Source organism: Glycine max, chromosome 19 (assembly GCF_000004515.6).
Source record: "Glycine max cultivar Williams 82 chromosome 19, Glycine_max_v4.0, whole genome shotgun sequence".
Classification (NCBI taxonomy): Eukaryota; Viridiplantae; Streptophyta; class Magnoliopsida; order Fabales; family Fabaceae; genus Glycine; species Glycine max.
In genome coordinates this window covers 19,155,501-19,179,712 of record NC_038255.2, presented here as the reverse complement: position 1 = coordinate 19,179,712, position 24,212 = coordinate 19,155,501, and the positions used below count along the sequence as shown (strand labels likewise).

The window sequence follows — 24,212 nt, the reverse complement described above, 5'->3', positions numbered from 1 at the left end:
CTTATTCTATACTCCCTCTATTTGGCTGTTTCATTGCTGTGTTCAATTCTTTAAAAATAGAAGTTTCACACACTCATTTTCATATAGGATTGAAGCACTTTGCTTAAAATGCCAGTCCCAGTTTCAGAATACTGATAACATTAGGATTGGATTTTCCAATCTGGTGCAAGAAGCCTAAGATGTGAACCCATCAGAAACTAGCATGTTACAAAAGAATGGGTCTCTTTACATTTTATCAAACTCACTGCTGCCAAACATTCAAACACTAAACTTTCCTTTTCCTGTTCAAATGCTTTAGTCTAAAATTTTCATTTGAATCTGTAAAAAGCAATACTTATAAACTTCTTCCAGATCGTTCCCATGGATTAGCAAATAAAGAGCATTGTTTCTGATAATGCCACAAATGTTTGCCTTCCCTGACTTGGGAGAAGTTATTTCAAATATGAAATGAGTTTCTAAATGCTGAAGGACAGAAAGACCAAAGGTAAAAAGACACAACTAGTGACAAGTGCTAGAAAAAAAAAAAATCATTAGTTTTCACTTAACAGCTTCAGCTTTTGGGACAATCAGTTCTTGACATGGTATCCAAGCCTCTATGACCAAGTTGTCAAGAGTTCAATTCTTGCTTACCATTATTCTTCTAAATTAAAGTTGAATTTCAACACAGTGGTAGGCATATGTATTGTCTACCCTTAAAGCACAAAAGGCCCTTGCTCGATGAGCCATATTAGATGTAAAACCATTCATCAATCTCAGCCTAACATCTTAAGCTTTTGGTAGAGTTGGTTCTTGACCACAAGCAATATGGTATTCATCTCATTAAGAAAAATACAATTGACTAGTACCTGTTGCCGAGCTAAATGATCAAGATCATTAGAGGAGCACGGCCACAGATCCATGAAACTGTACCGTGATACAATGTCTTGCAGAGAACTCTCTAATGCTGTTCCATCTTCAGCTCCAGAAAGTGCTTCTTTCCTTCTTTGCTCAACCTATATAATTTTACAAGGATACATGATCAAGTAGATTACTTCCTTTCCACGTTTGGTCCATTCTACAGTTATAAGCAACTACAAGATTACACTTCAAAAATTATTTTAGAAAATACATATTATGATCAAACATTATTTTAATATCATTCTCTTGCCACCATTATTTCTAGATATTGTTGTTGAAAAACAGTATATATTGTTGCAGAATGGCAAAGAGTTTTCGTTAGTTCCAGTTATAGAGCATTCATTGGAAAAAAATAGAAAAAAGTGAATTTTATTCTTTCAAATGATCTCCAGCCCTTTACTAATGCAATCATAATGCAACAGCCCAACAGTGAGATGTTTGACCAAAGACCTATTCCATCAATGTAAACTAATTGCTAATCCATCCATAAACAGGCAACAAAGTCTACAAATCATCTTATCCCAATATTTTGCTTCAAGGCTTTTTTGTCAAATGATTAGGAGTCACGAGGAAGTAACAATTTGAAAAGCCTAATCATGAACATGACACTAAAGTAACAACCAGAGATAGCAAGATGAATGCTGTATAGAAACAAATTTGAAGCTACTACCTTCAGCATGCTAGCAAGATCCCCATAAGTTTGCTCAAACTTGGTGAACTTTTTCCAGACCTACAAATAAGAATAGTTACAAGTAAATTGAATATCAGCAAACAATAACCTCTAAACATTCTCCAATTGAATATGTACAGAAACTACAAGTAAAATTAACACAGAATCAAACAAGCTGAATACTATGGGGAAATCATTATGCATTTCACTCTAAGAATGTACTGTAATATTCATTGGTTTGTTTTTTCAGCCTCTCTTTGGGTTTCAGCTCATGGATTTCTTGAGGGAGATTTCCTCTCCAAAACAAAAATGGAAAAATTTGGTGGTGAAATTAATGACGATGTCACACATAGGATACAAGCGAGATGACTTAAATGGAGAAAAGCATCGGGGGTTATTTGTTTTTTTTCATCAGCAAATCAGGGGCTATTTGTAATCGCAATGTGCCTACCGAACTCAAAGGTAAGTTTTATTGTTCAGCTATATTTTCTGCTATACTATATGGTAGTGAATGTTGGGTTTAAAGGGACAAGATGAGAGAAAAGTGGGAGTGGCAGAAATGAAAATGTTAAGATAAATGTGTGATCATACAAGAAAAGATAGAATACAGAATGACGCTATATGAGAGAAGATTAGTGTACCACCCATTGAGGAAACGATGACAGAAAATCGGTTATGGTGGTTTGAGCATGTACAAAGAAAGTCACAAGAGGCACCAGTTAAAAGAGTAGATTGCATGATTTTTACCCGGGAAAAAGGAGAAGAGGGAGACAGAAAAAGATGTTGGATGAAATCATAAAGGGAGATATGAGACTTAATAATATTTTTGAAACTTTGATTTTTAACCGTGTCGAATGACGTCATGTGATCCATGTAGCCAACCTCACCTAGTGAGATAAGGCTTTGTTGTTGTTGTTGTTGTATATGTTTAAGTATAAGTTTTTGTTTTCGTTAAAATCTTACGGTGTGTTACAATTTTGCTACTTAGATCTACCACTCACTCCCTATCCTAACTAAGATCTCCATTTTGATAACATCAATTCAAACAGCTATTAAATGTAAGTGTTAAGTCAAAAGACATTTATGATTTAAAGACAAATCAAAAATCCTAATTATTTTGATTAGATATAAATACATACAAATGATAAAAGTTGTGTTTGATGTACTATTAGATCATGGTATGTATTTCTGCGTCTGATTTTTCAGACGATACATACATATAAGACGATCTGGCGTAACATTAAGAAGTGCATTTAAGACCTTCATTTAATATTCTGTGTCTGAGATTTTTTCTTGCAGAAAACATTCTCTTAAGATTTGTCAAAGTCCTATGAAGAATAAACGAAGTCCATAGTCTGAAAGTGTTTATCTTCATCAAAAGGTGCATTTTGTTGGTGCAGACCTGCTATGATGGAAGAAGTGACTTTCCTGCTAAGTATAAGACACGTCAACCTATCAACATGGACTTTGCATGAAGAACAAAGTGAAGAATTCACTCATTGAGACAATGAATACTTGAAGATGAAAGCTATAAATAGAAGAAGCTTTGAAGAAACAAGATTTGAATCAACTTGCGTGAAAACATTCTTTCTTGTAAAGTTTTCTGTAAATCTTTGTATCGATACTAAGCTCCCAAAACACCTTGTATACCTTGGGAGAAAAGACTAAAGTGTTGAGAGATATCCTCTGTAAGACGATTTCATATTAGTCATTGTACAAACTTTCAACAAATCTTATTGGTTTGTTTAGAATCAACAGTGGCTTGGTAGGACAAAGAATACTTAGTTAAGTCAAGCTTGGGGTAGAGCTTGCTTTTTGTAAGAGCCAGAAGTGACAGTGAAGAATACTTGTGACTTTTGATAAGTTAGTGAAAACTTGGTGAGTTGCCAAGAACTAGACGTAGTCTCAGGATATAACTTCTTGTGTTATTCTTTACTGCTTTTATTTGTGTTGACTAACAAAAGGGTTTTAATTTGTTTTTAGTTCTTATATTTGTTAAGAAAATTATTTTTCCATCGTCTGACAGAGCATTTCTCCAAAGATCTCTCTTGTTTTTAGTAAAATCTATCAGACGATAAACATGTTTTTGACCAAAGTAAAGTTTAAAATTTCTAAAAACACAATTCAACCTCCTTTCTTGTGTTATTTGTTTCTACAGTAAGCAATATAAACATGAGTTGAGTATCTAGTCTTGTATAAGGAAGGGTTTTTATTATGTCCAAGTATGTATTGGTGCACATATTTAGTTTAAAATATTGTTTGAAAAAGAGCTAAAATCTTGCATCATGGGCCTGATCTAACAAATAAAGCATAACCTTGATTTTATTAACTATTAAGGCTCTAGGAAATTCTTTTAAAAGAACAAGGAAATAGGAAGTTAGGCCTACCTCAACTGATTCCTCTGGTGGAAGTGAACTTAATGCCCTCTCAAATAAAGCACGTATATTTTGGTCATCATTCAGACGTATCAAGAAATCAGCATATCTGAAATATCATAAAAATATTCTTAACTGTTAATCAGTACTCTTTTTGACAGGAAAAGAATTACCATAAATAGTCTTGAGAATCTGAAAGATATTCTAAATGATATTATAATAAATGCAGTTTGTAGGCATATAATCCCTGATTCACAGGAAACCAAATATCATGTATTTATGTGTAATTAATGCTGTAAGCCTATATAAACTCACATCTGTAGTGTACTCTAACACACAATTTTCACTCTATTATTCCTCAATATTTTCTCTAATTTTACATGGTATCTAGAGCTAGGTTGAGGGAATAAGAAAAAACCGGGTCCCCGATGAGCCCTTTTGCTCACTACCTTTCTTCTATCATTCTTCTTCCAATTTCTAGTGGACCATTCCACTCATTGCCCTTCTTCCGGAAAACTCTTTCTGTTTTCCAGCGAGTGCTCTTATCCGGTGAACCATATTCCGCTGAGCAGAAGTTGTCACAGCTAGCACCACTGGATTCGTCTCCTCCTTGCCAGTCAAGCCCAGCTTTTTCTCTAGCGCCATCAGAGCGCCACGTGCCGCCACCTTCTCCAATCATCTCTTTTAATCTTTTTCACATTTGTCCTCCTCTCCGGTGAAATCTAGGTGCACCCACTACCGCCATGGTGCTCATCTCCCTCCAGCGAGTCTGACCATGTAATCAGCCACCATCACCGCTGCCGCCAGAGATTTCGCTGTTTGACTGTTTTTGGCTCTTTTCGCCTGCAGATTCCATTTCTGCTTTTCTTTTATTCTCAATCCCCCTATGGAGTCTCCACAATTGATTCTAAAGCTTCAAAATCTTGGTTTTAAGAAAGTAAGAACTTGCTTTGAACCTTCTAAGGCTGATGTGTTTTCCAGCTCTCTTTTTCGAGCAACATTCCCCGATTTCACCAAGATCCCTGAGTTGTCTTCAAAATATTGGTTGTTTTAAGAAAGTTGGAACTTGCTTTTATTAGGTCGATGGATATTACAGCTCTCATTTCTTGATATAATGATGAGAACATAAAGCACAATTACTTATTGAAACTAGTCATAGACCTAATCATTATTGGGCTCTCATCCTCTCTGCCCAGTCATTGTCTGCTCTGACACTGTGTTTTACTGTGCGACACTTGTTGCACAACACTTCTTGCTTGGCTGAAGGCTGCGTGTTGGATTCTTGGTTGTTGGCTTCTTGCTTGGCTGAGAGCTACGTAGGTATTGGGCTTTTGCTCGGGTTGTACTTTTGGTGTTGTTGGGCTCTTGTATGGCTGGGGATGGCTAGGGTTGGTGTAAGGGGGGTGCTCTTGGGTTGTTGTATGTTCTCTGCATGGTAGTGCTTGGCTGACTGCTGACAGGTGCTTGGCTTGTTCTGTGCTTTCTGAAATTGCTGAGTTATGACTTATGAACCTATTTTGAGTTGTGTTATGTAATATATCTTAATCTTTATGATTTATTACGAGTTGAGTTATTTTTCTTGTCTGTTATTTTTTATGTATATTCTTAGAATGTGAGTTTGGGCCTAACTCCAAAAGCTAGCTCATAGAGTGAGGATTGTCTCCCACTTATATATTCTATTGTGGTCTTATCTCTAGCCGATGTGGGACTTGAGTTTTTCTCAACACACCCCCACACATCCAACACTATATTGGACTTGGTGCGTGGATGACATGGTGGGTAGCCCGTTTAATGGATCTAGGATAGGCTCTGATACCATCTTAAAATGTGGGTTTAGGCTTAACGCAACCCCAAAAGCTAGCTCATAGGATGAGGGTTGCCTCCCACTTTTATATTCTATTGTGGCCCCTAGCAGAAATGTGTATAGATATAATTTTTCATATACACATAACTCCTTCAATTACGATTCTATTGGGAAAAACCCAAGTGCTACATCAGCTAAAGAAAAAGCCAAGTTAGAGTATATAAGTGAGGGACAATGCTCACCCCTTGATCTAGCTTTTGGGGTTGAGTTAGGCCTAAACTCACATTCTAAAGATGGTATTAGAGCATATTCAAGATTAATTCAAAGGGTCACCCATCATGTTATCTACGTACCAAGCCCAAGAAATGTTGGACGTGAGAGGGTGTATTGGGAAAAACCCAAGTCCCACATCTACTAAAGATAAAGTCAAGTTAGAGTATATAAATGAGAGGCAACCCTCACCCCTTGAGCTATCTTTTGGGGTTGAGTTAGGCCTAAACTCACATTCTAAAGTCTAAGAAATCCACGAGTTACAATCTTTTACCCCCTTCCCATCCTCGAGTTTGACAACATTGAGTAAGACCCGACCCATTCCAAAAACTTTATAATGTCAAGTAAGACTTGACCTATGCCTGCATTACCCACGAGCCAGGCCACAAACACAAGAAGCACAGTGGCCACAATAGCCATTGTCACAGACAACACGACACGACAGAAGACCAAATGGAATCCATGAGGCTACAGCATAATAGCACCACTATTGCTTCTATTTGATAACACTTCTCTCTGGTTGGGTTATAACTTCAACAGAGAGAAATTGCAGTGGAATCTCTGGATTGTGTACATAACAATAGAGACAGTGAGCTTCCACAATTACACTTCATACCTACAACTTATGATTTTTATCCATTATGTAGGACTACATATAGTAAAATGGAGCGTGTTTGAGATGCATCCACAAAAAAGAAAGATAGAAAACCCAGATTATTTTATTTCTAATTTCTGTAACAAAAAAAAAGGACAGAGTATCAAATAAATAAAGGTGTACATCAAGAGAGCAAAGCAGCACAACACAAGAGTTATAAGAGTTAGGATGAAGGTAGAACTCACTCGAGAATATAAACAGGCTCGTGCATAAAGCGTTTTAGTCCTGCTTCAAAAACATTATGAGCCATCTGCATGGATAATCCAATAAAGCAATCGTATTTATTGTTATTCATAAAGTATTGAGTCATATTAGCTAGAACTAGAAGTAAAAATTATTGTTATTCTTAAAGTATTGAGTCATACTAGCTAGAAGTGAAAAACTTTAACATATAAAACTCCAAGGATATCAATGTTATTTTATTAAATCTCATAAAGGATAGAATGAGCAAGAAAGACAATCCTTGGCATTGTTTCCTTATTGTAAGATAATTACTTCATTCAGAGTCCCAATCACAATAACAACAAAAGGCTCTGAGTTACCTAAATTTATACATACCTACAAACACATGCACTTCCATATACATAGATATAAAACCATTCCAAACATCAAAAAATTTCCAGGTATACATCCAGCAGAATAATTTATTATCAATTATCAAAAAACATATGATTTTATAGAAATAAATAATCCCACTACCTGACTAAAATACACATACATACACACACACACAAAAAGAGGAAATAATAGGAACCTTTGGATCCTTGTCAAGACAAAATGCCATTGTAGCATAAGCAACATAAACATGATATGTACAGCTTGGGGACTTGCGAGCATCCAGAAAGTACTTCCTAGCAGCTTCAACACCTTCAGTTCTTCTTAGAAAACGAATGAACTGTAGTGAAACAGATGTCACATTTTTTGCAAGAAAATCTATCAAACAAGCATCAAAATGAACTGCACAAACCCTTTAACATTATCAATAAAAGAAGTTAAGGAAAAAAGAGAGAAAAATACAAAATTTATGTTTCTACACACGACTTCTATGAATGAACATCTAATGAGGATAAAAGGTATTTGTGTAGAATCCACCAGAAAAAACAAAAGAGAAAATATATGGAGTATGGACAACTATAAACATTCAGAGAATCAGACCAAGAATTTGAACAAGCAAAACTTTTAATTTTGTAAAAATGCCATGCAGCTGTATATATATATATATATATATATATATGTTGGACAACTTCACTTGTAGCCAATTGGTTTTAAGCTGAAATCACACACACACACCATTCAGCACTAAAAGCATTAGCAAACTATTTCATGTACTTGAATATGAGAAAGTGTGGTAGCACTGTCACCATCTCCCATAACACTTTCGTATATTTTCTTTGCAGCCTGACATAAAACAAGAAAACAAGGAATAAATATGGTTAAAGATTTAAAAACCAAGTAAAACAAAAAAGGAAAAGAAATTGAAGCTTATACTTGAGAACCAGAAAATATTTCACGGAGGTTTTGTGAATTAATTGAGTGAGAGCATTCATCCTTGATATTTAAAAACATGAAATGTAAAATAATAAATAAATACATTTTGCATTTACAAGAACAGTATAAAGAAGTAAACTATGTTTAATGATTCTTAATCTTTTCAATTATGCATACACTCTAATAATACTCAATGACATTAATCACTGTCACCTTTTGCAAAACATTTGTGCAACCTGTCATACCTGAATTGCTCCACGAGATTCCTCTAGCTCTGCATAAGCATATCGTAGCATTTCTGAATCTGTTCACAAATGAAATGGCAACAAAGAGATGAGAGACAAAAATAAGCATAATAGAGTCAACTAAGACATGTTAATGCATAATTAAGAGCTACAATACATGTTACCCAAGGGAAACATATCAGCATTAATTGAGATAAAGTATAAAGCATTAATGGTAAATTACTTACAAGTCAAGAGAGAGGATGAGTAGAGAGAGAAACAGTGAGAGAGAGAGAGAAACAGTAAGTGGGTTAGCGTAAGGAATAGAGGGAGGGTTAGAGAGAGAGGCAGAGTGTGGCCGAGAGAGGATCCCCGTCGCAACTACGCCGGGGTCAGGGATGGACAACATCATCCACTCTAATTGGGCAAATTGGAGGGATAAGACTGACATCTCATCCTTCTATTTTACAAGATTCCCAGAAGATGCAACTAAAAAGGATATATGGTACCAGTTCAAAAAGTGGGGGATGTGAGGGAGATTTTCATCTCCAAACAGAGAAACAAGAGTGGTAGGAGATACGGTTTCACGCGGTTTAAAGGGGTGACCGATGTGCGCAGTTTAGAATGACAGCTGGATAATATCATAGTTGGAGGACTAAAGCTGTATGTCAACATTCCAAAATACGGGAGAGAGATGACAAGAAACATAGAACACATAGCAGAAGACAAAGTACAGGGGTAAAATGAGAAACACGAAACGGAAGCAGATCGACAAAGGCAACCACAACAGCATAGGATAACTCCGGTATCGTACGCGAGGGTGGTGGCAACAAACACCAGAAATTCCGGGCAAAGGTGGACACACGAGGACGCGTTTCACGTACACGAAGGATCACACTCATCGGTCCAGCTAGATATCCCGATGGACGAGAAGAAATGGTTCAGCGATGCTTGGGTGGGATGATTGAAGAACTTGGCGATGTTTGACAGAGTTGAAGACGAACTTTCGTGGGATGAAGGAGTCGACATTGTGCCGAAGTACCTAGGGGATGATATGGTACTGTTACTTGGCCTCACTGATGCCAGAGTAGAACAGATGACCAAGCAGGAAACCATGAACGGATCCTCCCTGTTTCATTTGCTGGAGAAATGGAATCCGAAGCTGCGAACAAGATACAGGTTGGTCTGGGTTCAATGTTGGGGTATCCCGTTAATAGCGTGGGACATGGCGCAAATCTAGAAGATTGTGGCAACGATAGGGAACATGGTGGAGGTGGACGACGACGTTGATGGACAAGGCAAGGGTGCTCATCAAAACTCCATGGCAGCCCACAATCCAACAAACAGTAAACGTATACATCGGCGGGGAGGTTTACAGAGTCCATATAGCGGAAGAAAATGGGACTAGTACTGGAAAATGCAACTGCCGACTCAAGAGTGTCTTTGGGTCATTGGAGGAAATCGAGTCCGAGGAAAGCGATATCGGAACTCTGGTATCGAAGGTGGAAGGCGCGCCGGAAAATGAAGATGAACCGAGAAGGACCAGCTGCAATCCGAACGCCGGCCTCTCAATCCAGGGGAACATGCTAATACCCAGTGGTCCAACAATCTGGAAAGACCAGTGTAAAAACCGTGGTATGTGGGCACACTGCCCCAATCAGAAAGGGTGCAGAGTAGAAAGCATGGGAGGAAATAAGGAAGAACAGTTGGCGTGTCCCAGGAAGCCGGTAGAAGACAGTCCCCGAGAAGAGGAAGCACGCAGGATCGAAAAGAAACAACATGACAGGCACCTCAACACGACAGGGAGGGAGCAGTGCTTTCACGAAAGTGGAAGTGTTGACTTTGAAAGTAGCCACAAGATGTCAAGGTCACAAATTTTAAATGATAAAGAATCACGTGACCCACAGAAGGCTGATGGGGGGTTCACAAAGTTATTGGGCCTTACTATTCACACCCATACTGAAGCACCACAACAGAAACTTTCCACCCACAAAATAATAAAGGGGGAACAATATGCGCATGGCAAGTGTACTCACGAAACAGGAGGTGCAAAAAGCAATTGGACCAGGGTAGTGCAAATGATAAGTGGCCTGCCATAGTTACAAAACAAACCACAAACGGTCAACAACAGCACAACGCGGATCTGGAGAAAGTTAGAAGAGACAAAAATGGTAGCAATGACTAGATGGCAGTTACATCAATGCAAAATGAAAGTGAGGAAGTAACACCAGTCAGTAATAGAGTCAATAATGACTAGCTGAAAGAAGCAACATCTCAATGGAATATGACAAAAGAAATGGGGGTAACATGTGGGACAGAACGTGACAAAATCATTGATAGGATAAGGGCCATGGAGAAACGTGACAGGAAAGAGGCAGAGAGATTGGGAAATAGGACTATTATCCCATGAATATCATAACATACAATGTCAGAGGGCTAGGGAGGGGGTGAAATGGGTAGCAATTAGGAGAATGGTTAAGAAAGAGCAAATAGACTTGTTATGCATTCAGGAGACTAAGATGGAGCAAATTGAGAAGACGATGTGTCAAGCACTGTGGGGGAACTCTGAAGTCAGCTGGAAAATGCAACCTGCATCCAATACAGCAGGGGGTCTTTTATGTATATGGAGTGAGAAAAATTTCAAAATGGAAAGGAAGGTCAGTGGCAGTGGTTTCATTTTGTTAGAAGGGGTGTGGATTCAGGAGGCACAGAAAGTTCATATAGTCAGCATTTATTCACCATGCGATATTCATAACAAGAGAGCTTTATGGGACACTGTTAGGCAGATGAAAAATTCAAACCCTGGAGGTCTATGGTGCATATTGGGAGATTTCAACAATATCAGAACTCCATCAGAAAGACTGGGTGCTTGTCAGAGGGGGGTGGATGACAGGAATATCAAGGAGTTTAATGAATGGATTGCGGATTTGGAGGTAGAAGAAGTGCCAAGCGTGGGGAGAAAATTTACTTGGTTCAGACCGAATGGGTCAGCCAAGAGTAAGCTAGACAAAATTTTTGTATCTGCTGACTGGTTCACTAAATGGCCTGAAAGTACACAATTCATTTTGGATAGGAACTTCTCGGATCACTGCCCCTTTCTGCTCAAATCTAAACATGTCGACTGGGGACCCAAACCTTTCAAGATCCTCGATTGTTGGCTTCAAGATAGGTCATTCAGGAAAATTGTTCAGGAATGTTGGGCAAACAATCAGCAAAGGGGATGGGGGGGGGGGGGGGGGGTTGTGCTTAAAGAGAAGATAAAACGACTCAAGGGGAGGTTGAAGGTATGGAACAAGGAGTACTTTGGAGACACCTTCAAGAAGTTACGAAATATTGAGGCTGATTTAAACAAGTTGGAAGCATATACAATTGACAGGCAGCTATCTCCCCAAGAATTGCTGATCCGGAAAAAGCTACAGGAGGGGATTTATGGATAGTTGCCCAATCACATGAGTCTTTACTGAGGCAGAAGGTGAGGTCAAGACGGATTAAAGAAGGGGATTACAACTCACGTTATTTCCACCTGTTGATGCATTCGAATCGTAGAAATAATTCTTTGAAAGGAGTGATGATTGATGGATCCTGGGTTGATGAACCGAGAAGAGTGAAAGAGGCAATTCGTTTGTTTTTCTTGTAATGATTTCAAGAATCTGAGCAATGTAGACCAAAGCTGGATGGGATCAGATTTCAGAGCATTGGACAGCAACAAAATGATATATTGATGGGGCGCTTCCATGAGGATGAAATAAAGAGGGCTATATGGGACTGTGGAAGTGAGAAAAGTCCTTGTCCAGATGGGCTAAATTTTAAGTTCATTAACGAGTTCTGGCAAGTAATTAAACCCGATGTTATTCGGTTTTTGGATGAATTCTATGTCAATGAAATTTTTCCAAAGGGGTGTAACGCATCTTTTATTGCTCTAATCCCTAAGGTGATTGATCCACAAAATCTTAATGAATACAGACCTATTTCGCTAATAGGTTGTATGTACAAGATTGTGGCTAAGATATTAGCAAAAAGATTGAAGAAGGTGCTACCAGCCATAATAGATGAAAGACAGTCTGCTTTCATAGGGGGCAAACATTTGTTGCACAGCGTGATCATAGCGAATGAAGCGGTTGAGGAAGGAAAAAGGTACTAAAAGCCATGCATGGTGTTCAAAGTAGACTACAAAAAGGAATATGATTCAGTCTCGTGGGACTTTTTGATATACATGATGCGGCGGCTAGGCTTCTGCCCCAAGTGGATTCAGTGGATGGTGGGATGCCTCAGGTCTGCTTCTATTTCAGTATTGGTGAATGGAAGCCCCTCGTCTGAATTCATCCCACAAAGAGGACTCAGACAAGGGGATCCACTAGCGCCCCTTTTGTTTAATATTGTTGCTGAAGCTTTAAACGGATTGATGAGAGAAGCAGTGCAGAAGAATATATTCAGGGGATTCTTAGTGGGAACAAACAATGTGGAAGTCAGCATCTTACAATATGCTGACGACACAATATTTTTCGGTGAGGCATCAATGGAAAACGTCAAGGCAATCAAAGACATTTTGAGGAGTTTTGAACTCGTATCAGGCCTCAAAATTAATTAAGCAAAAAGCTGTTTTGGGGCAATTAGAAAGCCCGAACATTGGAAGAATGCTGCAAAATACCTTAATTTTAACTTGTTATCCATCCTGTTCGTCTACTTGGGCATACCAATTGGGGCAAACCCAAGGCGTTGTGAGTTGTGGGATCCTATCATCAACAAGTGTGAGAGAAAGTTAGCAAAATGAAAACAAAGACACATTTCTTTTGGGGGAAGAGTGACCCTTATACAATCAGTCTTAACATCTATTCCTATTTATTTCTTCTCATTTTTCAAGGTTCCCAATAGAGTAGTGGATAAGCTGGTGAGTATGCAATGCCGATTTTTATAGGGAGGGGGAATCGAGCAAAAGAAGATTGCATGAATTAAGTGGGATACAATGTGTCTCCCAAAAGAAAAAGGGGGACTAGGCATAAAGGACATCAACACCTTCAATCTAGCACTGCTTGGAAGATGGAGATCGGATCTATTTCAGCACCAAGGGGAACTATGGGCCAGAATATTGGATTCAAAATATGGTGGCTGGAGGTGCATGGATGACGTAACAAGAGGCAACAATGAATCTTTATGGTGGCAGGACCTAAAGGCGGTGTTCCACCAATCGCAACAGGGCAATGTCTTTCAAAATGGAATTGCTAATGATGCTCCACTAATAACAAAATATCCTAAGCTATATCACATTTCCTGCCAGCAAAAACAGCTAATTCAGCACATAGGGAGTCACACAGATGTAGGTTGGGAGTGGAACTTCATATGGAGGAGATCCTAGTTTGACAATGAAATCGACATGGCTGACAGCTTCTTGGGGGATATAGCAGGTAGCCTAATCCAGCCACATAGAAGAGATAACTGGGTGTGGAAAGCAGATCCAACTGGCCAATACTCAGCACAAAGTGCATATAATCTGTTGTTGGGGGAATCAATAGATGAGAATCAGGATGGAGTTTTTGAGGAATTATGAAAATTAAAGATTCCAAGTAAAACATCTTTTTTTGCATGGAGACTAATTAGAGATCGACTGCCAACAAAATTAAACCTGCGAAGGAGACATGTAGAGATCAATGATTTACTATGCCCATTCTGCAGGAACAAGGAGGAGGACACAGCTCATCTATTTTTCAACTGCAGCAAAACCCTCCCTATATGGTGGGAATCTTTGTCTTGGATAAACATCTCAGGTGCTTCCCCGCAAAATCCGAGACAGCATTTCCTTCAACATGCACACGGGCTGGATGATGGAAAGGGCTAACAGATGGAAGTGCTGGTGGATAACATTAACATGGACTATCTGGCAGCACAGGAACAAGATAGTTTTCTCAAATGATACCTTCAATGGTAACAAACTGATGGATGATGCAATCTTCTTAGTTTGGACATGGTTTAGAAACATGGAGAAAGATTTTGTAATGCATTTTAATCAATGGTCGAGTAACCTAAGAGAAGGTTTTTTGTAATCAGGAGAGGGTAGCAGATATAGGATCTAAGTAGCATATAGACTACACTGTAAGTAGCTTTTGGTTCCTATCTAGACTGTTTCAAGTCTGATCTTAGGAACCAATTGTCTAGACAATCCCAAACATGTAACTTTAGTACCTCTGGTACTCTCTCTCTCTCTCTCTCTCTATATATATATATATATATATCTAAATTATCTTTGCTGATAAAAAAAAAGTACACCGGAGATCAAGATAAGTTAACACAAGAAGTGTTCAGAATCAAAGGATATCCATTAGAAAAAGAGCTTTGAATGCCATACTCTAGGTAACCATAGAAATTCATACTACAGATGACAAATTTCTTATCATAAGTGTATCACAATATAGAAATTACTGTAGTCCAATAGGAAAAAATCAAAAATAAATGCTGTGAATACAAAAGGATATGCAGTCACTAACAACAATATCTAAAAATTCAGCAGAACTAGAGATAGAAAATGCTACAAACCAGGGAGAGCCTTCAGAGCCCTTTGAAATACTTTGATTGCAGAATCTATCAAACCACCTTTGGCATGCCATGTAGCATAGTCATACCATATATCAGGATAATGGTACATATGCATCAGACACTGAATACCAGTACAACACAGTAAGATATTCCATAAACAATAGAACAAATAATATTATCAAAAATTAAAAGCATGGTTAATGATGTTTATTGTTTCCACATCTAAACGAGAAATATTTTTCTTTAGACTAGGGAAACTCTAAATTTTATAAATAATAAATTTAAAAAAAAAAAACAGAAGTTAAATATAGTAGTGGGAAATTACTGTAGGTTAGAAGAAAAATTTGAAAGTTCAATAAGTAGTTTAAGGGTAAAACTGTCCAATGAAATGTGGACACCAAATAGGGGTATTCCCTTTATTATTAGTACAGATGAAATTACTACCTATCAGTTCAATTCAATGAAAATTATGTCTCATGACACAATAATCCTTAATGGTTTTCTTCACTAATCTAGCACATCTTTTAGTTATGACAAGCCAATGTAATTTAAAACAAACTAGGTTTTCTCCACATTAATGAAAATTGATAATATTAAAGGAATAAAAAATTAAAAACCAATAAAATATATTTCCTAGTACCTGCTCATAAGTAAATATAATTCGTTTGTTGGAGGATGCAGTATCTATTCTCTGTGGATTTCCTCTGAAATACAAAATGAATAAATTAAATAGAAAATACTCACTAAACATGATAGCATAAATCAAGAAGAGGATACAAAGGCATGATGACCAGAGGCACTACATCCATCTAACAGTCATTTCAAAATGATAAGTTTGGTCAAAGTCGAACCCTCCGAGAAGCTTAAGCAGTTAATGAGTTAAATCATAAATGGAGTCTCAAGAATGGTTTTACATTTTTTATTTTATAACAATTTCACCTAGAACTTTTGATTAAGAGAATAAAAATGAAACACGTGATTAAGTTAAAAACCATTCTTGAAGCCCCACTAAACAAATTAAGGTTTTCGGTGTTCAGCATGATACTAGAGCTTTTATGTCCAAGTAGTCAAGAGTTCAATCCTTGTCTCCCCATTCTTTGTAAATATATTAAATTTAAGCACAGATAAAGTGAGTCTGTGTGCATTGTCCTCACTTTAAGCCCAAAGGCTCTGGTGTGAACAGCTGTATTGAGACTTGAGAGAGACAAACAACATTGATACATCATAACAGCTTAAGCTTTTGGGAGAATAGATCTATGACACAACATTCCAGACAGTTGATAAATACACTCAAATGAATAATTTCAAAACTGGTTTTTCAAAGGGGAAGTTCTTGAGTTGCTGTTTTCCTTTTCTCAATTTTCCCTATTACCCTTTCAAGCTGTAGTTTGAATAAATATCAAGCAGCAAAGATCTAATAGACAAACTTATTAGTGAAAATGCACATATAACACAAGCAAGTTGCTGAAAAGGAACAAAAGGACAAATGCTTCTTACTTTTCAAAAGATAAAAGTCTCTTCCATGCCATCCACTGCATTTCTTCCTGTCACAAGTAACTAAGAAATAAAACTTACCCTGATTTTAGGCATATAAGAAGCATAAAATCGTATGTAACATCACTTAACACCTTAAGGTTTTAGGATAGTTTGTACATGGCATGATCTTAGAGACTTTATAACCAAGTGGTCTAGAATTCTATCCTTAACACCCCCATTGAAACAAAATTGAATTTCAGCACACAATGGGTCTATACATTGTACACAATTCTAGTCCAAAGGGCTTTCTTATGTGAGGGTGCATGTTAGAGATAAAAAAAAAAGTATAAAATCATCAATGCTCCTTTACCTAACAGAGAAAGATTTTGAGATAGTTGGAGCATGTTGGGATAAAAGCTTTTTAAAAAGTATAGCATAAGATTTTGAACAATTATGCTTTTAAATATCATGCTTGATCGCGAAAATTTTTTGGCACTGGCAACCACCACAGAACCAAGCGGAGTTCCACCGTTCACTGGCGGAGGAGGGGGAGGAGGGATGGAAGCGGAAGCCATGAAAGAAGAAACGAGGATCGAAATGAAGCTCTATGATACCATAAACAAATCTCAGGAGAGAGAAAAACACTAACAGAAATGTGGTGAAAGATTATGATGTTCAGCCCAAATGAGAATCAATTACACCTCAGCTTACATGAGCAGTTACAGTTGTAATTGTCAACTGACTCTAGTCAGTTAGTTAACTAATTATGAAAGTACAGAAAACCTAGTTAAGCCTATACACAGTAGCTTAAGAAACTAACAGACTAAATCGAGTAGATATACTCCTATAATAGGAAAAGAAAAAAAATGAATCTAACTTCTCCCGAAGTTAAAATCAACTTATGCACCTCAATTTAAACCGATATTAGATGAGGAAGCCTTTGAAAAAGTCGAGGTGCATGAGTTAATTTTGTCGGAGAAGTTTCAATCATTTTACCTCCTTGGTTTATTTTGTTTTCTTCAGTTGTAAGTGCTTATTGATAAGTTTATCCAAATTAGCTATATGATAGCAAAACAAAACCAAAACAAATGTTTTTTAACAAAATGCACTTGGTACTCGTGAGAAGTAATTAAAGCATAATTGCATAAAGCTCCATATAGAATATTTTGTCATCTCAAATGGCAGATGTGGAAGAATATAAAAGTGTTCATTCCATTTACATCAAGCATACAGATTGATCTGTGTCACCAGCAACTTCTCAAAAAAAAAAAAAAGACTAAATAAACAGTCAACTAAATATCAAAATTTACATCAAGCTTTATTTCCAGACATAACCAACTATTACATACAGGACCATGAAACCAATATCAGCACGAACAGAAGATAAAAAGAACATCCAGTTGTCATTTGATCAACATTTCAAAAAGTAGCGCTGCCTTTCCAATACTTTCATCACCCAAATTACATCTTTTAGAGATCCATAGTTTCATATTTTAGTATGGAAAATTATTCTGCAAAATTATTACTGATAAGAAAAAGAAACTTGCCTTGTAGGATCCAGTTGGTGGTACAGCAAGCATATTCCAATCAATTTCATCAACATACTTCTTCCTCTCCCGGTAAACTGCCCTAGCGCTATTATATTTGGGTTGATATTCAGATATTAGTCCTTTAGCCTGCAGAACACCTTATCGTCAAATTGCATGCCTTTAAAATATTCTAATCTAATACCAACAAAGAACAACTACATACTAATAAATACAAATTAACAGAGCAAGCAACAAATCAAAATCAATATCTTACCAACTGACGGCTAACAGAATTTTCAAAATTTTCATAGTCCTTCCAAAGTTGTTCAATGTGATGAGTGGGAGTAACAATAGCCTTCTGATAGACTTTCCTCATTGTAGTCATCCGGTGTGATTCTTCTTGAGCATTTATAGCCTGTGATAGATCATTGAATTTGACCTCAAAATATGAAAAACTATACCAAATTATGCACCAAGGACACAGAACATGAAATATTAGCCAAACAAACCGGCAATGACTTTAGAAAGGCTATGTACTCCATCCACACAGGGCCAGATGCAATGTCTGCTCCTGTTAGCACGTCATTAGAGATAAGTGTCAAGATATATATAATGCATAGATACGTTCATCCATATTTGCATATAACAGACATCCTCTGCTTTCCTTCCTAATTTCTGAATAACTTCAAATGGTAATATCAATAGAAAGGGCATTAATTGTGAATTCTCACAAAACAAATTAGTGTGGGGGGGGGCAGGGGGGGAATGTATGCTAGCCAAAGGCTGTTGAGATGTACAAACTTAAGTGAAATTAATTCAGAATTTCAGATGCTTAAGCATTAACTGGGACACACAACTATTTATATTAAAAAAGTTGCCTTGAACTAGTCTAAAGAATTTAAAATTAATAGTGAATAGATCTACTAAATGATGGATAACTTAAACAAATATTCAAATAACATAAGATGTTATTAAGAAAAATTATACAATTACCCTGACCCAAAGAATAATCAGCTTCTTCACGTGAAACATTCAAATTGCCAAGAGATTTTATCTATGGCTAGTAAAATTAAAAACTTATGCAATTCCCCAATAGCCCCATGCCTAAATCAGACCAGTTTTACTTAATCTATCTCTTAAAATTCATATTCTCTTTTACATTGAACTCTCCAATAAATAGGATTCCAAATAGTGTTCCCACTCAGTAGAAAGACAAAAGCCACAGACATTTTTTATCAACACATTGTACATTCACAAACAGCAACAAATCCTTTTCTGACAAGCTGGGATACGCTACATGATTAGTCATTGCCATTAGGCTCTGACTTGAACCAACCAACTCCTAATCTCCTATATTTGAGACCCCATTCTTGAAAACCAGATAACCTTTTTATGTGCCATTCTTCTCATGTAGTCATGTGTCTTCATTTTGAGAGTGAATAGCAAGTGTCTTATGAGTTTATATATCAAATCAGTATTTTTTTTTTGCCTTAATTGTCTATTCAATCAAAAAATATTTTTAGTTTCCTTATTTATTTTAACTAATACTCAAATTTCTTCAATCAACATTAAATATAATGAGAAATTTGCAAATCATAATAAAAATAATATTTCACTAGTAAAACAATCTCTCATTAAATATTTTTTAAATTTATATTTTCACAGTTTCCTGTATTCATAAATATCTATGCAATGTATTTGTACAGATACTTGCCAATTATCCCAAAAGCATATGTGGTTGGTTTAAGACACATAAATGGTTTTATTATATCTACCACTCCACACACAAGAGCCACTTGGGCATGATGTGCTGACAATCAACAGCCCAAACCTATGCTGAAATCTACATATATTAAGAAGAATGGAGGTAAACATGCATTAACTCTAGACCACACAGCATAGAAGCTCTGATACCATGTCACACAAGACCTCTTTGGCCTTGAAGAATGGACAATGCATACGCTGACCCTACCATGTGCTGAAACTTTTATTTAGAAGAAAGGGAGCAGCAAGGATTGAACTCTAGACCACATGGCCATAGAAGCTCTAATATCAACTTAGGAACCAACTATCCTAACAGCCTAAACTATTAGATAAAGAAAGACAAATGGTTTTATATCTAACAAGCTTCATTTTTATTTTTTTTTTTTGCTCAGCAAAAATAGATATATTTATATATATGAGGAGTACCAGTGCTACTAAAAGTACATGAGGATTAGGTAGACAGCTGGTTCCTTTGGTTGTTAGTTGTTACAAGGAACCGAGCTAGTCCCCTATAAAATATTACAAATGTCCAGCACCTACAATCCCTTCCTAAATACAAAAGCATGTTTCCAGTAAAACCACTGAAAGCAATATACTTTTATTGGTGTCTCATAATTTTTTTGTCATTTCTCTACCTCACCCAATTGGCCTATTTTTTTATCCACTATTCCAATTCCCACTAGGGCCTCTAATCAATCTTCTTTTCACCAAAGTCTCTATTGCTTTATTCAAACACGACCAAATCATCTTATGTAAGTTTTCATCATCTTCTCCTAAATAGGTGCTACTTGAATCCAATGAGAACTAAGAAAATGCAAACAAGACAACAGAAAACAACTTACCAACATAGTTAAGCATAAAATCAAAAGCTTTTCTTGTCTCTTCTTGACCCTCCATGCCCTTCTTGTCATTTACCTTTCTAATAAAACGAATGTAACACCGCCTATAAACCAGAGATAGGAAACAGAATGAAAGATTGAACCAAAAACATCATTTGCATGTACCACAAGACAGACCAAATAAGCAGGTTACTTGACTTCATCCATTTTGTAAGAGTGTATATGAGTAACTCAGTTTAGTTTACTACTGTAGTAAGTTAACAGTTAGCTTTAATCACTTTTCTATCGTATATGAGTAACAAAAGGCACTGAGATCTCTAAAAATAACAGTACTTATACTGTTGAGATTCAGTTGTAACTGAAAAGTGACTAAAGCCAACGGTTAACTAACTACAGTAGTAAACTAAACTGAGTTAGTTACTCATATACACTCTTACACATTCAAATAAACATAGCGCAGTTCTGTTGTTATCTATGAATAAAGGTTTGGACAGGTCCCCTAAAGTAAGCAAACAAATTAAACCTTAAAGATTCCCAACTGAAAATAAGTTTACTCATTTTGGTTGATCGAACAGAAATACAGCTACACGACAAGCAGTGAGCTTGTAGCCCATTCTCTTCCCAGAAACTTCCCCTTCCCTACCCCCAGCTGAAAATTCAATGTTAAATCTTCAAAGCCATCCTACTTGCTGACCAACCAAAAGGAAAGTAACTATTTCTTAGTGCCATAGGCTTGAATTACTCATAAGATAGTTTAATCCCATGCCACTCTGCACATAATTCATCGAAAGAACCAAAAAAGAAAAAAAGAGGGTTTTCCCATAAGATCATAACATTTGAAACAACACATTCAAAAGAGACAGTATATAAAAATAAGTAACAACTAACAATACACCAGCCAATGCCATAAACAAGATAATGCAAACAATATACCATAGAGGAATCTGAAGACAATTCAACAAGCACCGACTAAAAATCTGTTTTGTAGCATCATCATTATTTGCAGCCATATGTGCCTCCACATATTGCCTCCAAAACTTGGCCTAAACACGAACAAGCACCAACAAAAAATCAGACCCATAGCAGAAGAAGCAACATGATTTCAATCACGAAACACAATCAAAATCACACATTTCTTCCAATAACAACCAACCAAAGCACTCAACAAGAACACTCACTGCAGTTGGAAACAATAGCAGAAGCTGCTCGTATATGGGTGTGGCCTCCGCGACGGGCAAATGCTGAGCAACACAGAAACAACACGAATGAGCAAAAGAGTATCCAAAAAATCTGAACTTGGGAAGTGGGTCCGAACCTGAGCCTCGTTTGCCAAGATTTCCGCGGTTTCAACATTATACTTGTCACCTCCACTGGGTTTGTCCTGATAAAATTAAATTAAATTAATAAAAAGATCTAATTTTTATACACATCAACAACACAGGAGCAAGGAGTGAGTGTGCGTACCATGTTGGAGGTTAGAAAGAAAATAAAAAGATCGAATTTTTATACACAGAGACAGTTACGTTTTCACTTTTCACGTGGCTGAATTTGAAAACGGTAAAAGAAGAGGAAGATGAAGAAGAAGAAGCAAGTGTTTTGCTTTAGGAGAAAACAAGGATTAATTGAAGATCCTTTCGATTGGAATAGTGAAGGGAATTGAGAAGAACAGTATTATTGGGGGCACTTTATAGCTTGACTAACGAGACTGACGGATTCCTACGACCACAACGCCGCTGCAAACAACCACGAGCGAGGTTTCCTACAACGGTGCTCTCATTATCGCGGCGTTGGGGGGCTTCTGGGCGCGGCAAGGTGTTATGGGAAGATGCAGACAGCAGAGAGCTCATGACGGAGCAACGGCCTCAGGAGACGACGCCGGAGATTGTGCGAGGGCGGAGAACACAAACATCAGAAGCAGTGATGCTCGTCATATCATCACCACGGAAAAGGGGAATGAGGAAGATCGGCGAAAGAAAATAAGGGGGTAAATGGGGAAAGATAAAAAAAGAACCGTTATCATAATAAAATATGATTTAATGTAAAATTGAAAACAATAACTTTTTTTTTTAAATATCTTACTTGATAAATGTTGAGAGTCTCCCATAATTGCTAAAATCACACTTTTACCATGTGTTTTCATGATCGATGCAGAAGATATATTATATATTGAGCAAAAGAATAACAAATATATAAAATTTGCTCTGACACGAGAAATACTTCTTAACAACATTGTTACAACTTTGCAAGAATATGTTCGTTGAAAAGTGCAGCAAGTAGTCATTACTAGTAAACAAATATATGAAAAAAATAATTAGTATTGAAAAAAATAATCACGTACATTTTTTTCTGGTGACAGATATTGAAAAATGATGATGATAGAATACACAAATTTATTATTTATGTAATTGTCTCTTTGTCTTGAGATTTTACATAACACATCAAGTATGGTTTGAATAACCAACAGTTAAGGTACTTCAAATTAAATAAACAATTCACTGTTACAAATTTAATTCCGGTTTTTAATAAAAAAATCAATTCTAAATTTTATTCACTACTTAACTGTTACAAATTTAAGTAATAATTAACTTTGGAACCTTTTAACATTGAAATTTAAATACTATTATTATTATTATTATTATTATTATTATTATTATTATTATTATTATTATTATTATTATTATTATTATTATTATTCAAACAATATTTGTGCTATCAATACTTATTAATTTTTAAATCATTGATTATATATATGTTTTAATCACCCAACACGAGAGAGTAAACTAACAAAACCAAAAATTGATATATGTCAAATTGAGGTTTTTTTCCTTGAATATATCATCTTTCTTTTGTTTTTTTTTTCCGATGTACACTACTTTTCAATCTAATTTCCAATTTACACTATTTTATATTTTGTGTTTTGATTCACACCATTTTCTAAATGAATATGGCCAAAGACTCAAATGAAGGTGAATACACTCTCTCCTTTTTGTTTTTTATTTAAAATATTATAAAATATAAATATTATATTATATAAATTTTTTAATTGGTTTTAAAATTACTTATTTATTAAATTAAATTTTATAATTTTGTTTTTTATTTTTTTAAAAGAAAAATATATAGATAAAGAAAAATAAAAAAATTGGATAAAATTAGAGTATAATTTTTTAGTTACATTGTATGGAATTTTATAGTTAAATTTATGTGTTGTTGATATTTTTTTAGTTACATCTTGGGAATATCCATGCGATAAGCCAAATGCAGGTGAATCGTTTGATCAATTATCCAAACAAAATTGGGTACAATGCTTCGACGAGGGGAAACGTTGGGACATATGACTACCAATTTGTCTGAGTCTGTTAATTCCATGTTAAAAAAACACAAGACATTTGCCGATGTCAACTCCGGCTCACAGTATTCTTAAGTGGTCTCTGATGCAATGAATAACGGTCAACAAGAATCTAATACACACATTGTAAATGAATTCGACAAACACAATCACACTTTTATTATGATATAGACTCAATTCCCACTTCAAACACCCTGATCACTTGGAAGTTTTAGAGTAATGTTACAATCTCAAAAGTGTGATTGTGGTGAATAGCAGGCGGCTAAACACTCACCGTGTTCTCACGTCACGGCTGCCTACGAAGGGTCGTCCCACTCGTATTCCTACTAAGATGGACGAAGAAGAAA

General features: G+C 36.3%; 1 protein-coding gene across 3 annotated transcripts in view; it reads right to left on the bottom strand.

Moving 5' to 3' along the window:
• LOC100799377 (cleavage stimulation factor subunit 77) overlaps positions 1 to 22,527 on the bottom strand; it is a 28,086-nt gene extending 5,559 nt beyond the window's left edge. Inside the window, exons 1-18 of one of the 3 annotated variants that reach the window (XM_041013013.1) lie at positions 21,984 to 22,527; positions 21,835 to 21,900; positions 21,698 to 21,760; positions 21,453 to 21,562; positions 20,523 to 20,623; positions 18,426 to 18,487; positions 18,191 to 18,331; positions 17,935 to 18,063; positions 16,409 to 16,455; positions 15,552 to 15,615; positions 14,912 to 15,032; positions 8,405 to 8,463; positions 8,001 to 8,069; positions 7,426 to 7,566; positions 6,857 to 6,921; positions 3,955 to 4,051; positions 1,568 to 1,627; positions 846 to 992 (exon numbers count right to left, since the gene is read on the bottom strand). In XM_041013013.1, coding sequence (XP_040868947.1) covers positions 846 to 992; positions 1,568 to 1,627; positions 3,955 to 4,051; positions 6,857 to 6,921; positions 7,426 to 7,566; positions 8,001 to 8,069; positions 8,405 to 8,463; positions 14,912 to 15,032; positions 15,552 to 15,615; positions 16,409 to 16,455; positions 17,935 to 18,063; positions 18,191 to 18,331; positions 18,426 to 18,487; positions 20,523 to 20,623; positions 21,453 to 21,562; positions 21,698 to 21,760; positions 21,835 to 21,900; positions 21,984 to 21,986 — 1,545 coding nt within the window. In that variant the 5' untranslated portion in view covers positions 21,987 to 22,527. Of the gene's footprint in view, positions 1 to 845; positions 993 to 1,567; positions 1,628 to 3,954; positions 4,052 to 6,856; positions 6,922 to 7,425; positions 7,567 to 8,000; positions 8,070 to 8,404; positions 8,464 to 14,911; positions 15,033 to 15,551; positions 15,616 to 16,408; positions 16,456 to 17,934; positions 18,064 to 18,190; positions 18,332 to 18,425; positions 18,488 to 20,522; positions 20,624 to 21,452; positions 21,563 to 21,697; positions 21,767 to 21,834; positions 21,901 to 21,983 lie in introns of all 3 variants that reach the window. The other 2 variants (XM_041013014.1, XM_006603989.4) reach the window with 2 other exon arrangements.
• Positions 22,528 to 24,212: the final 1,685 nt, after the last annotated feature.